Source organism: Lucilia cuprina, chromosome 6 (genome assembly GCF_022045245.1).
Source record: "Lucilia cuprina isolate Lc7/37 chromosome 6, ASM2204524v1, whole genome shotgun sequence".
NCBI lineage: Eukaryota > Metazoa > Arthropoda > Insecta > Diptera > Calliphoridae > Lucilia > Lucilia cuprina.
The window spans coordinates 8,204,269-8,220,587 of record NC_060954.1 but is presented as its reverse complement, the minus strand read 5'-3'; the positions used below and the strand labels follow the sequence as shown (position 1 = coordinate 8,220,587).

The window sequence follows — 16,319 nt, the reverse complement described above, 5'->3', positions numbered from 1 at the left end:
AGTTCTGTTCTAGTTCTGTTCTAGTTCTGTTCTAGTTCTGTTCTAGTTCTGTTCTAGTTCTGTTTTAGTTCTGTTCTAGTTCTGTTCTAGTTCTGTTCTAGTACTGTTCTAGTACTGTTCTAGTTTTGTTCTAGTTCTGTTCTAATTCTGTTCTAGTTCTGTTCTAGTTCTGTTCTAGTTCTGTTCTAGTTCTGTACTAGTTCTATTCTAGTTGTGTTCTAGTTCTGTTCTAGTTCTGTACTAGTGCTATTCTAGTTCTGTTCTAGTTCTGATCAAGTTCTGTTCTAGTTCTGCTCTAGTTCTGTTCTAAGTCTGTAATAGTTGTGTTCTAGTTATGTTCTAGTTCTGTTTTAGTTATATTCTAGTTCTGCTCTAGTTCTGCTCTAGTTCTGTTCTAGTTCTGTTCTGGTTCTGTTCTAATTCTAGTTCTGTTCTAGTTCAGTTCTAGTTCAGTTCTAGTTCATTTCTAGTTCAGTTCTAGTTCAGTTCTAGTTCAGTTCTAGTTCAGTTCTAGTTCAGTTCTAGTTCAGTTCTAGTTCAGTTCTTGTTCAGTTCTTGTTCAGTTCTTGTTCAGTTCTAGTTCAATTCTAGTTCAATTCTAGTTCAGTTCTTTGTACTAGTTGTGTTCTAGTTGTGTTCTAGTTATGTTCTAGTTATGTTCTAGTTATGTTCTAGTTCGGTTCTAGTTCTATTCTTGTTCTGTTCTAGTTCTGTACTAGTTGTGTTCTAGTTATGTTCTAGTTGTGTTCTAGTTATGTTCTAGTTCTATTCTAGTTATATTCTAGTTCTGTTCTTGTTCTGTTCTAGTTCTATTCTAGTTCTGTTCTTGTTCTGTTCTAGTTCACTCCTAGTTTTGTTATTGTTCTGTTCTTGTTCTGTTCCTGTTCTATTCTAGTTCATTCAAAACTCAAGTTTCTTATCTAAAAGCTTTATTTCCTTTAGAAACTTTTAGAACTTGTTGTAATTCCCTTAAAACCGGCGTGTTCTTTTAAATGTTTTCCTTCCTAACCATTTCTTTTGTTTACATTTATTTATTATTAATTTATTTTTTTGAAATTTTATATTCTTCCTTTCCCTGCTTGGTTTTTTTGTTTTATTACTAATACAAATATTTTTCCTATATTTTTCTTGATTTTCCTTCAATTTTGGCTTTTAGCCAAATTATCATCATTTTTATTTAAAAATCTTTTTTGTATGATGTTGTCTAATGTTAATATTAATCCGTTAAAAAAAAAAATTGTATTTAAATGTTGTTAATAGTTGTTGTTGTTCTTTTGATTACTTTTTTTGTGAGCTTTCTCGATGTTCTATACACAAATTATTTTTTTTATTGTACAAACTATTTGTTAATTGTATATTGGCAGATTTTGTATTTTATTTATTTATTTATTTACGATAAATTAAATTGTTGATTTTTTATGTTTAGTTGAAGTTTTTTTCTTTTGTGTTGTTTAGTTGAAGTGTGAAAGGATTTTTCTTTATAAATTTATTTCAAAAATTGCCTAAAGTTTGATTTGTTTCTTGGGTGTGCTACAACAATTTTATGTTTATAGGGTGTGCTACTTAAATTTTTTCAAAAATTTTGAAAAATTTTTTGTAAATTCATGTTTTTTATGTAAATTTCTAGTGATTTTTATAAAAATTATTTTTGTTTTTATTTTTGTCAATATTTTCTTATTGTTGTTGCTGTTGTTAACCCCAACCTATGACAATTTTCTGTTAAAGAAAAAAATGTCTTTTATCTTTTAGTTTAAGTTTTTTTTTTGTCGGTTGTATTGAAAAAATAAAATTTAAATAAAAAATCAATTTTGTGTATTTTTTTTTTTCAAAATCGTGTTTGGGAATGTATCCAATTTATATTGTATTTATTATTGTATTTATTATATTAGTAATAGTTTTAAATTAATTTACACTCATACAACAAGAAATATATCATGTTGTGTGTGTTAGACTCCTCTCACTTGTTGAGCACAGCGTTTCCTTGTTGTCATTATATGTTGTATAGAGAGTATGAGTGTGTAAGTGTATGTGTGTGTTTTTTGTTCTTTTTAGTTTTTTTTTTTTTTTTTTTGAAAATTGTGCCCCCAATTTTAGCAGGTGTTTGCATTTTATTGCTAAAAATAATTTAAATTTTTTTTGTTGTTTTTGTTGTTGTTGCTATATTGTTGTTAAGAATACATTTTTAACATAACCCAAGAATGAGGAATTAACAAATAAACTACATATTTACAAAACAAACTAAAACAATATCAAATCATGGGTTTTTTTCTTGTTAAAAATAACGTCAACTTTGTTAGAAACAATTTGAAAAAAAATTAAAATTTAAAAAAAAAACAAATTTTCAATATTTTTTTTGTAATTTGTAATTTTCCATTATTTTTCCACATAAAATTTGTTACTCTCCCACACGCAATTACTTTTTTTTCCATGTTTTATTTATTTATATACTTAAACGCTGATGCTGCTGCAGCACAGCTATATTTGCTGCTGCACAGCTACTTTTGCTGCTGCTGCACAGCTACTTTTGCTGTGCTGCGCTGTTTTGCGTTTGTTTATAATTAATTTTGTTTAATTTTTATTTTATATAAACTTTAACCGTAATTTTATTATTATTATTAACCAGGAAATCGTAAAATATTCCAAATATTCTAAAAAAAATTCCCTTTATTTAGGGTGTGCTACTTTTAAATTTTCTTCATTTTTCAAATTTCAAAAATTAAATAAAATTTAATTTTTTTATTTTGAGCTTTTAAAACTCATTTGAAAGGGTGTGCTACTTGATTTTTTATTATATTTAAAGTGTGCTGTTAGATTTTTGCCAGTATTAAGTAAGGGTGTGCTACTTGATTTTTTCTATATTTTCTTAAATATTTTAATAAAATTTTAATTTTAAGGGGTGTGCTATTTAAAATATTTTGTTATTTAGGGTGTGCTACTTGATATTTTCGTTTTCTTGGGTGTGCTACTTAAAAATTTCTATAATATTTTTTAAAATTCATGCAGATTTTCTTAAAATTATTAAAAATTTTAATGAACTTTTAGTTTATTACTAGAAATGTTTCATTATTTAGGGTGTGCTACTTGATTTTATTGATTTCTTGGGTGTGCTACCTTAAGTTTTTTGAGATATTATGAAATTTTTGAGAAATTATAGAAAATTTTTTAAAATTTCTTAGAAAATGTAAGAATTTATTGTTTTTAAAGGGTGTGCTACTTGATTTTTTTGATTTCTAAGGTGTGCTACTTTAGTTTTTTGAAATACTATGGAAATTTTAGTTGTTTTTGTAGAAATTTTTAAGAAATTAAAGAAAAATTTTAGAAATGTTTGAAGATTTCTTAAGAAATTTAAAGATTTTTTGTTTTTAAAGGGTGTGCTACTTGATTTTTTTGATTTCTAAGGTGTGCTACTTTAAGTTTTTTGAAATATTATGGAAATTTTAATTGTTTTTGTAAAAATTTGTGAGAAATTAAGAAAACTCCTAGAAATTTTGAAGATTTCTTAAGAAATTTAAAGATTTTTTGTTTATAAAGGGTGTGCTACTTGATTTTTTTGATTTCTAGGGTGTGCTACTTGATTTTTTCGATTAATAGGGTGTGCTACTTGAAGTATTTTAATATATTTTGAAAAATTTTGCAGTTTTACTAGAAGTTTTTCGAAAATTAAAGAAAAATTATAGAAATTTTTGATGATTTCGGAAGAAATTTAAAGATTTCTTGTTTATAAAAGGTGTGCTACTTATTTTTTTCGATTTCTAGAGTGTGTTACCTCAAGTTTTTTTAGATATTATGGAAATTTTAGTTGTTTTTGTAGAAATTTTTAAGAAATTATAGAAAAATTGTAGAAATTTTTAAAGATTTCTTAAGAAATTTAAGGATTTTTTGTTTATAAAGGGTGTGCTACTTGATTTTTTTTATTTCTAGGGTGTGCTACTTGATTTTTTCGATTTCTAGGGTGTGCTACTTCAAATTTTTTAAGATATTTTGGGAAATTTTGCAGTTTTACTAAAAGTTTTTCGGAAATTAAAGAAAAATTATAGAAATTTTTGAAGATTTCTAAAGAATTTTAAAGATTTTTTGTTTATAAAGGGTGTGCTACTTGATTTTTTCGATTTCTAGGGTGTGCTACTTGGAGTTTTTTGAGAGATTAGGAAAAATTTTGCATTTTTACTAGAAATTTTTCGGAAATTAAAGAAAAATTATAGAAATTTTTAAAGATTTCTTAAGAAATTAATGATTTTTTGTTTATAAAGGGTGTGCTACTTGATTTCTTCGATTTCTAAGGTGTGCTACTTTAAGTTTTTTGAAATATTATGGAAATTTTAGTTGTTTTTGTAGAATTTTGTGAGAAATTAAGAAAACTCCTAGAAATTTTGAAGATTTCTTAAGAAATTTAGGGATTTTTTGTTTATAAAGGGTGTGCTACTTGATTTTTTTGATTTCTAGGGTGTGCTACTTGAAGTATTTTAAGATATTTTGAAAAATTTTGCAGTTTTACTAGAAGTTTTTCGAAAATTAAAGAAAAATCATAGAAATTTTTGAAGATTTCTAAAGAATTTTAAAGATTTTTTTGTTTATAAAGGGTGTGCTACTTGATTTTTTCGATTTCTAGGGTGTGCTACTTGGAGTTTTTTGAGAAATTTTGGAAAATTTCGCAGTTTTACTAGAAGTTTTTCAAAAATTAAAGAAAAATCATAGAAATTTTTAAATATTTCTTAAGAAATTAATGATTTTTTTGATGGTAAAGGGTGTGCTACTTGATTTTTTTCATTTCTAAGGTGTGCTACTTTAAGTTTTTTTTACATATTATGGAAATTTTACTTGTTTTTGTAGAAATTTTAGTAGAAATTAAATAAAAATTTTAGAAATTTTTAAAGATTTCTTAAAAAATTTAAAAAATTTTTGGTTTATAAAGGGTGTGCTACTTAATTTATTTAGTTTTAAAGGGTGTGCTACTTAATTTTTTCGATTACTAGAATGAGTTACTTGAAGTTTTTTGAAAAATTTTTGAAAATATTTACAATTTATATAGAAATTAAAGAAAAAAAATTATAAAATTTTTAAAAAGCAAATCTTTTTGTTTTTATTGTTGCAATAATAATAATTTATTTTTATTGTTTGTTTTTTCTTACAGAATTCGTGACTATGATGACATCAAAGTGAGCAGCTAAATTATTTCTTTTTAAGCTTTTCTATGTTTTTAAGATGTTGACGAAGACTGTAGCTGGGCGCATTAACAACGCGCAAATGCTGCTGCTATGGATAAATAATAACAACTACAACAACAACAGCATAAAATATTTAAATGGAACAACCAACAACAACAACAACAACAAGCAAACTCTATTGAAAACTTAAAAATTTAATTGAAAATAAATTATAAATCTATATATAATGAAAGAATATTTAAAATAATAACACCTATCCCTTAAAAAAAATAAAACAACAACAACAACAACTTAAAGAAAACAACTTAAAATTTATATAAAAACAACAACAACAACAACATTTAAATATAAATACAATTAATATGAAAAAAATTAATAAAAAAAAACTTTAAATTACAAAAAAAACCCAGAAAATATATTTAAATTTAAATTATTAAAAACAAAAATCAAACAAACCACAAGTTTAAACATAAAAACAACAACAACAACAACATTAACTATTATTTAAGCTAAAATAGCAAAATATGGAAAGCTTAAACTTAAAATAGAATTCAAAAAGCAAAAAAATGCTAAAAGAAACACAGATTTTTTTTCATAAATTTGCTAAAAAAAACGGCTCTTTTTTTAAATAATTTAAATAAAATATTAAATTAGCTAAAAGAAATTATTAATTAATTTTTTAAAAATTTTTTTTAAATTTTTTTTTGGCTTTTTTTTAAAATTTAATAAAAAAAAGTTTGTTTTTGAAAAATTTCTTTTTAAATTTGAAATATATTTAGGAATTTTTTTTTTATTAATAAAAATTAAAATAAAACAAACAAAGCAAAGCAGTCAGCCTAAAACAAAGAACTTTTTTTTGAAAAAATAAAATAAAAGTTTTAAAAAAAAACTTTTATTTTTTTTTAACAAAAATATAAAAAAAAGTTCTTAAAATTTAAACTTTTGCAGTCCTCGTTGATAGTAAGTTAGTTAAACAATTACAAAACTGAAAATAAAAAACAAAAAAACACTTTTTTTTCAATCAGATACTTAAATTTAATTTATAAAAAAAATATTAAAAAAAAAATAAAAATTACAAAAAAAAAAAAAATTTAACACTCTTACACTTTCTTAACATGACTTCTATTTGCAAAAAAACAAAATATTACCAGAAAAAAAATATATATATAACAAAAACAACAAAAAAACAAAATGTTAAAAAGAAAATTTCAAACACATTTATATATAAATGTAATTATTAATTAAATTATAATTAAATTTAATTAAAAAAAATCTAAAAAAAATAAATTCTCTTAATTTTACTCGTTTTTTGGTAAAATCTTAAAAAAAAGCTTTTTTTTTCTTAAATTTTGAAGACTTTAAAGTCTTTTTTTTTAATTTAAAATAAAAAAAAAATTTAAACATAAAAAAAAAATTCCATTTAAAAGCTTAAACACCACAAAAACGAGTAATTAAACCAACCAACAACAAACAACAACAACAACATACTTTTATTTAAACAAACAACTGTTTAATAAATTTAAAAAAAAAAACAACTGAAAAACAAAAAAACTTTAAATAAAACAAAAAAATCTTTAAAAAATCTAAAAAAACAAAACCCTGTTTTCAATTTTTTTTCTTAAAAAAAAGAATTTTTATTAAATGTTAAATTTAAAAAAAAAAATTTCAATTTTTTTATACAAAAAAAGGGTAAGAATTCAACTAATTAATTAACTAACAATAAAAATTAACAAACAACTTTAAAAACCTATATTTAGGCTTAAACTTAAAAAACACAGTTTTTAAAAGCATATTTTTAGGCTTAAACAAATCTTAAAAAAAAGTAAAATTTTTTCTCAAAAAATCTTTAACAAAATCAAAAATTAAAGTCTAAACTAAGGATCTTTTACAAATAATTAAAAAAAATCCTAAAACCTGGCATATTTTTAGGCCACAACGTTAAGGCTGTTGTTAGAAGAAAACTACTTTTAGGCTTAAACCTATAAAACTTAAAAAGTAAATATTTTTATTAAATTCCTCAACAATTTTAACAAAATAGCAAAAACTCTAGCCTAAACTAAGGCTTAAGAGTTACATGTTAAAGATTACCTAAAGCAATGCCTATTTTTAGGCATATGCTTTAAAATTTTCCATAACTAGAGTCTACTTTTAGGCTTAAACCTATAAAACTTAAAAAGTATATATATTTCTTAAATTCCTCAACAATTTTAACAAAATAGCAAAAACTCTAGCCTAAACTTAGGCTTAAGAGTTACATGTTAAAGATTACCTAAAGCCAAGTCTATTTTTAGGCATATGCTTTAAAATTTTCCTTAACTAGAGGCTTACTTTTGGGGCTGAAACCAATGAAACTTTTAAAAAGTAAAATTCCTCAACAATTTTATTAAAATTACCAAAACTACAGCCTAAACTAAGGCGTGAGAGAAACATGTTAAAGATTACCTAAAGCCAAGTCTATTTTTAGGCATATGCTTTAAAATTTTCCATAACTGGAGGCTTACTTTAGGGCTGAAACCAATAAAACTTTTAAAAAGTAAAATTTCTCAACAATTTTAATAAAATTACCAAAACTACAACCTAAACTAAGGCTTAAGAGTTCCAAGTTAAAGATTACATAAAGCCAAGTCTATTTTTAGGCATATGCTTTAAAATTTTCCATAACTAGAGTCTACATTTAGGCTTAAACCTATAAAACGTTTAAAAAGTAAAATTTTTCCTTAAAGTCTTAAACAATTTTAATAAAAATACGAAAACTACAGCCTAAACTTAAGCGCAAGAGTTACATGTTAAAGAATACATAAAGCAAAGTCTATTTTTAGTCATATGCTTTAAAATTTACATGACTAGACTCTACTCTTAGGCTTAAACCAATAAAACTTTTAAAAAGTAAAGTTTTTCAAAAATTCTTTAATAAATTTAACAAAATGACCAAAACTAAAGCCTAAACGAAGGTTTAAAAGATACGTGTTAAAGAATACATAAAGCAAAGTATATTTTTAGGCATATGCTTCAAAATTTTCCATGACTAGAGTCTAATTTTAGGCTTAAACCAATAAAACATTTAAAAAGTAAATTTTTTCAAAAATTCTTTTCAAAATTTAACAAAAAGACCTAAACTAAAGTTTAAACTAAGGTTTAAAAGATACATGTTAAAGAATACATAAAGCAAAGTCTATTTTTAGGCATATCCTTTTTAATTTTCCATAACCACAGGCTAATTTAGGGCTTAAAACAAAATAACTCGCAACAAGTTAAATTTTCATAAAAATCTTTATTAATTATAATAAAATGACAAAAATTTTAGACTAAACTAAGGCTTAAGAGAAAAATGTTAAATATTACATAAACCAAAGCCTATTTTTAGGCATACCCTTTTCAATTTTCCATAACTACAGGCTAATTTAGGGCGTAAAACAAAATAACACTCAAAAAGTTAAATTTTCATAAAAATCTTTATAAATTATAACAAAATGACAAAAACTATAGACTAAACTTAAGGCTTAAGAGAAACATGTTAAAGATTAGATAAACCAAAGCCTATTTTTAGGCAAATTCTTTTAAATTTTCAATAAATACAGGCTACTTTTAGGCTTAAATCAAAATAACTCTCAAACATTTGAATTTTCAATTAATTCTTTAACAATTTTAACAAAATTGTAAAAACTAAAGCCTAAACAAAAGCTTTAAAAGATACATGTTAAAGATTGCATAAAGCAAAGCCTATTTTTAGGTATAATCCTTTAAATTTTCCATAACTACAGGCTAATTTAGGGCTTTAAACAAAAAAACTCTCAAAAAGTTAAATTTTCATAAAAAAAATTTTCAACTATCAAAGCCTATTTCAAGGCTTACTAGACTTCAAAGAAAACTAAATAAATTTATTTAGTTTTCTTTAAAATAAAAAGTCGTTTCCAAGTTATCATAGCATACATAGAGGAGTCAATGTGTATGTAACAGTATGCTGTGTTCAAAAAGACTTTTTTCGTTAAACTAATGACTACATTTAGGCTTTAAATCAAGAGATTTCAAAATTTAAACTAAAGCCTACTTTAAGGCTTCGAATTAAGGACTTTAAAGCTTAACTAAAGCCTTATATTTAAGACTCAGAAAGAAAAAGTTTAGGTATTGATAATCTAAACTAAAACATAAGTGAAATGTTTTGCCCTTAACCACCTGAAAATATGCTTTGAATTTAAACAAAAAAACTGTGTGTCAACATTAATTATTTAGAATTTTTAATTTTCAACATATTTTTCTTTAAATTTATAACTTTTAGTTATTATTAAGTTTAAATTTTCTTAAAATTTTAAAATTTTAATAAATTTTTCCACTAACAAATTTACTAAAACAAAAAACTAAAACTTGGCTTTAAAACTAAATGGTAATATAAACGATTTAATTTTATATAAATTTAAAGTAATTTTAAGTAAAAACTAATTATTACTTTGTGCTAAAACTCCCACATAACGTAACTAGTAATGTGTCTCCTTTTTTAAGGCAACTAAAATAATTAAAAAGAAATGAAACAAAAAAAAAACAATTTTATTTTAAAACATTTTTTTTTTTCAAAATTGGCTTAAATAAAGTGTGACTAACTATACAATGAAAACAAATATCAAATGGTAGACATTATAAATTTTTCAAATGGGAAAGATTTTTCTTAAAATAAAGACTTTAGTTTGAAATCTCTATTTTATAGTCTAGTCTAATGTGTAGTCTATAAGCTAGAATTCAATTAACGCTATAGTTCTTCAGACTTCAGTTTAGTCTATAGTCTAGACTAAAGTTCAGTCTATAGTCTAGACTAAAGTTCAGTTTATAGGCTAGATTAAAGTTCAGTCTATAATCTAGACTAAAGTTCAGTCTATAGTCTAGACTAAAGTTCAGTCTATAGTCTAGACTAAAGTTCAGTCTATAGTCTAGACTAAAGTTCAGTCTATAGTCTAGACTAAAGTTCTGTCTATAGTCTAGACTAAAGTGCAGTCTATAGTCTAGACTAAAGTTCAGTCTATAGGCTAGACTAAAGTTCAGCCTATAATCTAGACTAAAGTTCAGTCTATAGTCTGGACTAAAGTTCAGTCTATAGTCTAGACTAAAGTTCAGTCTATAGTCTAGACTAAAGTTCATTCTATAATCTAGACTAAAGTTCATTCTATAGGCTAGAGTAAAGTTCAGTCTATAGTCTAGACTAAAGTTCAGTCTATAGTCTAGACTAAAGTTTAGTCTATAGTCTAGACTATAGTTCAGTCTATAGTCTAGTTCAGTCTATAGTCTAGACTATAGTTCAGTCTATAGTCTAGACTATAGTTCAGTCTATAGTCTAGACTATAGTTCAGTCTATAGTCTAGACTATAGTTCAGTCTATAGTCTAGACTAGTTCAGTCAGTTCAGTCTAAATATAATCTTAAATATAGTTCAGTCTATGGTCTAGACTATAGTTTAGTCCACAGTTCAATCTATAGTTTTGAATATAGTTCAGTCTATAGTCTTGACTAAAGTTTAATCTGCAGTCTAGACTACTCTTCAATTTGTAGTTTTGACTAGTTAGTAGTTCAATTTATAATATAGAATATAGTTCAGTTTGTAGTCAGGACTAAAGATCATAAAGATCTGGTGAATTGTCCGTAACCTAGATTAAAGTTCAGTCTGTAGTCTAGAATATTGTTCAATTTATAGTTTTGACTAGTTAGTAGTTCAAACTATAATCTAGTCTTTAGTCCAGGCTATAGTTCAGTCTATAGTCTAGACGAAAGTTCAGTCTATAGTCCAGACTACAGTTCAGCCTTTAGTTTAGACTACAGTTCAATCTTTAGTATAGACTGCAGTTCAGTCTTTAGACTAGACTGCAGTTCACTTTTTAGTTTATAATATAGTTCAGTCTGTAATCTGCACTATAGTTTAGTTTATAGTCTAGTGAATAGTTCAGTCTATATCCTAGATTAAAGTTCAGTCTGAATTCTAGGATATTATTCAATCTTTAGTTTTGACACCTTAATAGTTCAGTCTATAGTCTAGACTATAGTTCAGTCTATAGTCTAAACTATAGTTCAGACTACAGTTCAGTCTGTAGTCTACAGTGTAGACTACAGTTCAGTCTATAGTCTAGTCTACAATTCAGTGTAAAGTCTAGAAAATAGTTCAGTCTGTAGTCTTGACTATTGTTCAATCTGAAGTTTTGACTGTAGTTCAGTCTATAATCTAGACTTTAATCATGTCTATAGTCTAGACTAATGTTTTGTTTATGGTCTTTACTAAAGTTCAGTCCATAGTCAAGACCAGTCTTTAGTCTAGACTACAGTTCAGTCCATAGTCTATAGTAAATACTATAGTTTAGTTTATAGTCTAGTGAAAAGTTTAGTCTGTATCCTAGACTTTAGTCTATAATATAGTTATAGGCTTTAGTTCAATCTATAGTCTACAATATAGTTTAGACTATAAACTAAAGTTCTGTTTATAGTCTAGACTAAAGTTCAATCTATAGTCTAGTTTACAGTTTAGTTAAAAGTCTAGAAAATAGTTCGGACTGTAGTCTACACTATAGTTTAGTTTACAGTCTAGTGTAAAGTTCAGTCTGTATCCTAGGCTATATTTCAGTCTTAATCTAAAGCCTAGTTATTGGTCTAAGCTAAAGTCTAAAGTAATGACAAACTATTCTCTACTTTCTAAAACAAAAATTTGACATTAAGTTGGCAACTATTGTAATAAAATGTGTAAAGAAACCTCTAGGGGAAGGAAACCTAACACATGAAGTGGTTTTAAAATTTAAAGATATACGTTTTTTGTTAAAATTTTTGGAATAATAATAAAATTTTTTTATATTTAATTAGTTTTTACAGGTTTTTTGTTGTTGAAAGTAAAATTTAGCATTTGATAATACATACTATAAGGAATCGTTACTAGCTGACTGCTTTAATAATAGGTTTGTATTTTGAAATAAAATTTGTTTAATTTATTTTTAATAGTTTTCTTTGCAACAATTTGTTTTTAACAAACTAAATATATAATTTTTTTCTATTTCTTTTTTTTATAGATCTTGTTTAAGAAAAAAAAAGAGGCCCGAATTAGAATGAAAGAAAGTAGAGAAAAATGAAGCCCTCTCTTAAAAATGGCTAGAAAAAGAGATTAAAATGAATAAAGTAAAAGTAAAACCACAAAGGTTATGAAAGAAAAAAAAGAAAATATATGAAAATTATAAGAAATAAAATGAAATATTAAGAAAATAAAAACAATATATATTAAAAAAATAAAAAAAAATATTAAAAAATTATAAAATTATAAAAAAAACATTAAAAAAATATTTAAAAATTACAAAAAAATATTATTTCAAACTTAAATATATATAAAATGTTTTAAGATTAAGCACGTAGAAAAAAATATAACAGAAATATTACAGAAACAAAAATTATGCTTACAAATTATAAATGTACCTTTAAAACAATAACTCTTAAATATTATTCAATGTTAAAACAATAACAATTTAATTACCAAAAAGAAAATATTTATTTAAATGTTATTTATTAAAATACATATAAAAACAGCAGCGAATAACGCGTTTTATATTTTTATAACAGTTGCTAACACTGTTTTGTTAAAGAAGAAGAAGGACAATGAAGTTAAGAGATTTGCAAACAGAGACAGCTGGTAGCAGAAAATACAACAACAACCACAAGATAAACAAATGTAAACAATGGAGAGATATGCAGAAAACCAAGTCGCTTGAGAATGTAAATAAGCGGCGGCGCAACTAGTTTAAACCAGCGGCCTTTAGGCAAAGGTAAACAAATGATATAAAAACATAAATAAAACCTTTTATGTATAAAAGTAAAAGGTGGAAAAAGCTAAAATAACTACAACAACAACTAAAAACAACAAAAAATACAACAAAAACATTAGCTAAGCTTAAGATAGAGTTGTCTATTTTGTGTAGGAGTGAAAGGTAATACTGCTTAATTGGGCAAAGCAGTTTGCCAGGACGAAAACACAAAAAGATAAACAAAACCTTAAAGGCTTAGACAAGAGTCAAACTAACAACAAAAAATTAACAAACAAAGATTAACAACTTAAAATAAAAACATAACAAAACTGGAAAATTAAAAACAGTTAAAAGAAAAACACAGTGAAACTAACAAAGAAACTTAACAAAATGTTAGCAGCTGTTGCAATTATATAAAAAATATCAAGAAAAACTTTATTATTATAATTATATATTATGCAAACTTAAAAATATCTTTAAAAAAAAGCACTTTAACCATATAAAAACGTATATATATTAAACATACATATATAAAATATATAAAAAAAATTGATGTTTGAAACTTAGTTTAATAAATATGTATATTATTGAATAACAAATTAGTAATTTTATGTTAATATTAATATAAATATTATTAACATAAAAATAAAATGAAAAGTGTCCTAGATCCAACAAATAAATATAAGAAATTTTAAGATGACCATATATAGAACAACACTGCGTGCCCTCTCTCATTATTAATTTTAAGTGAAACAACAACAACAGATGAATTATTAAAGATGAATTATTAAGATCCAAATAAAAGATGAATTATTAAGATGATGAATTAAAGCGGTTGAAAAACTTAACATCAAGACGTAATTTTGCTTTAAAGCAAAAAATTAAAGAAAATATTAAGAAAAATTAAGATTTAAAGAAAAGTTAAAAAAAAATATTTATTGAAAGTAGTCAAGCATAATTATAGCAAAACTTAAATGTTACACAATAAAAATATAAATGTTTTAAAAAAAATAAACTTTAAAAAATTTCACTTTAAAAACTTTAATTAATTAAATATATTAAAAGCAAAAAGAGAAAAGTAAAGTATATGTTAATCATGAAATAAAAAACAATATTTAAAAAAAAAGCTAATGTATGTCTTAACAAGTTTTGAACTTAAAAAATTAAAAATATATATGAATGTAGTAGGAATTTATTAAAATTCAAATTAAAATATTGAATATGTATGTTTTATGGTAAACCAGCAAACAAGTTTAAATATATTTATTAAGATAGCAATTTTGCGACTTTTAAAAAATTTTAAAAAGAAAAGTTAAAAAAAACCAAAAATATTGGAAATATATTAAGAAAATAACACCTAAAAAGAAAATGTTAAGTATATGTATGTTAAACAGCAAAGAAAACAGTATAGTAGCAAAGGTTATCGTAATAAAACAATAGAAATAAAATTATAAAATAATATCTGGGTTTTTTTTTAAATAATATTTATAAAACAATAAAAACTCATTAAAATGTTTGAGAGAAAAAAAAAGGAAAATAAAAAAATGTTGTATTTATATTCAATTATAAAAAAGAAATAAATGTTTGTGTTAAATACTTGCAAAATTAAATATGAGGCAGCCACATGTTTTCGTCTCCTTCTTCCTTATAACATATAAAATATATAAAAAAGAAAATTTAAATTTAAGAAAAAAATAAAAAAAAAATAAATATTAAAAATTAAAGCTTTACTAAAAATCACACATAAATAAAAAAATTATATTAACACTTAAAATAAACTTAAAAAATATAAGAAATTAAAATTTAAAATTATTTTATTATATTTTTCTTATAAATGTGTGTAAAACTTAAAATAAAATTTAAATAAATAATTTCAAACTTTAAAACTTAATTTAAATTAAAAAAATAATAATAATTTCAAAAATTAAAACAAAATTTAATTTTATAAAAAAATTAAAAAAATATATATAAAAAATTAATTTAAAATAATAATTTTATTTTATTAAAAAAAAATACAAAAATCAAAAAGAAACCAAAAAAAATCTTAAGTTTTTTCTTAAAAAAAATCAAAATCTTAAAAAAAAATTTAAAAACAATTGGAAAAAATTAAAATTAAAAAGAAAATAAAACAATTAGCAAAACCAAACAACAAAACAATTTGCAAAACTTAACAAACAACCACGACAAAGTAAACAAAGTTAAAATAACAAAAAACATGAAAAAACAGTAAAAAAAAACTATATAAATGTTTAATTTTAAGTAAAACCTACCAGCAGCTCTCGCTCTTAACAAACAATAACATAAAAGAAAAACAACAACAAATTAAAAAAAAAAACGAAATTTAAAAAAACACACATTTTTTCATGTTAATTTGTATAAACAAACAACAAAACATAAAAAAAAAAATGCTAAAACACCACAAAAGAAAAAATATAACAATTTCATAAACTTAAACAAACAACAAACATGTCTCTCTATTCAAATTAACAGAAAACCAAATTAAAATAATATAATAACAAAACAACAACTTATATAATAATAAAAACATAAAAAATTCGAAAAAATAAAATAAAAAACTTTAAATAACTCAAAAAAAAAAAAAAAAAAAACAAACAAACAAAAATTCTTGTTTTTATTTTGTTAAGAGACTAAAAACTGAAGGTAAGTTTCACTTGCAAACACAACAAAAGGTTGGCAACGTTTTATAGAATAAATAAAATCATTGTAAAATTACCGCAAACAGTTTACTATATTCTGTTAAATAAACGATTTTAAAGTTTTAAAGTGGGTAAATTTAAGAAAACTAGGTTGAACATTAAAATTTTTAAACGGGTAAGTTATTTATACTCAAGATGGTTTATAAATATAAAACTAATTTTGGAATTTTCATCTTAAACTACTGCAGTAGTGTAAAAACAAAATTCTGTCCGTAAGAATACAGTCTAAACTCAAAAATTGACATTAGAGCAGCTACCAGAGAATACACAAAAGGCTTTTAGTCAAAACAATGGTCCAGCTAAAGAAAAATGTTTGTCTAAGTTGAAGACGAGCATATAGTTAAGGCTAAAGGAAAAACGTAAGTAACGGCTACCAACACTTGAACAGAATACATATAAACTATAGATAGGATAAAAGATTCCATTGTATACACTCTATATACAGCAGTCCAGTCTATTGAAGGGACTGTAGTCCTAAATATAAACTCTCTTGTAGAGCAAATTCAAGACTATATTCACAAATAAAAGTAGACTAGACTATAGACTAGACTATAAATTAGACAATAGACTAGACTGTGGACTAGACTATAGACTAGACTATAGACTAGACTGTAGACTAGACTATAGACTAGACTATAGACTAGACTATAGACTAGACTATAGACTAGACTATAGACTAGACTA

General features: G+C 23.6%; 3 protein-coding genes and 1 long non-coding RNA gene across 6 annotated transcripts in view; 3 read left to right on the top strand and 1 right to left on the bottom strand.

Moving 5' to 3' along the window:
- Positions 1–2,801, bottom strand: part of LOC124420545 (calmodulin-alpha-like) — a 14,361-nt gene extending 11,560 nt beyond the window's left edge. Inside the window, exon 1 of the mRNA XM_046953758.1 lies at positions 2,791–2,801. Within this exon, the coding sequence (XP_046809714.1) occupies positions 2,791–2,792 (2 nt within the window). The 5' untranslated portion in view covers positions 2,793–2,801. The remainder of the gene's footprint in view (positions 1–2,790) is intronic.
- Positions 1–5,260, top strand: part of LOC111686717 (calmodulin) — a 9,816-nt gene extending 4,556 nt beyond the window's left edge. Inside the window, exon 2 of the mRNA XM_046953756.1 lies at positions 5,132–5,260. Coding sequence (XP_046809712.1) covers positions 5,132–5,160 — 29 coding nt within the window. The 3' untranslated portion in view covers positions 5,161–5,260. The remainder of the gene's footprint in view (positions 1–5,131) is intronic.
- Positions 5,261–11,633: 6,373 nt separating this feature from the next.
- LOC111686716 lies at positions 11,634–12,283 on the top strand. The gene is made up of 2 exons (XR_002762793.2): positions 11,634–12,084; positions 12,196–12,283. It is a non-coding gene; the product is annotated as an uncharacterized LOC111686716 (long non-coding RNA).
- A 2,774-nt stretch (positions 12,284–15,057) lies between these two features.
- Positions 15,058–16,319, top strand: part of LOC111690133 — a 19,402-nt gene continuing 18,140 nt past the window's right edge. For 2 of the 3 annotated variants that reach the window (XM_046953738.1, XM_046953737.1), the window contains exon 1: positions 15,058–15,994. The gene's annotated coding sequence lies outside the window, so the exon portion shown is untranslated. The remainder of the gene's footprint in view (positions 15,995–16,319) is intronic. The other variant, XM_046953739.1, reaches the window with a different exon arrangement.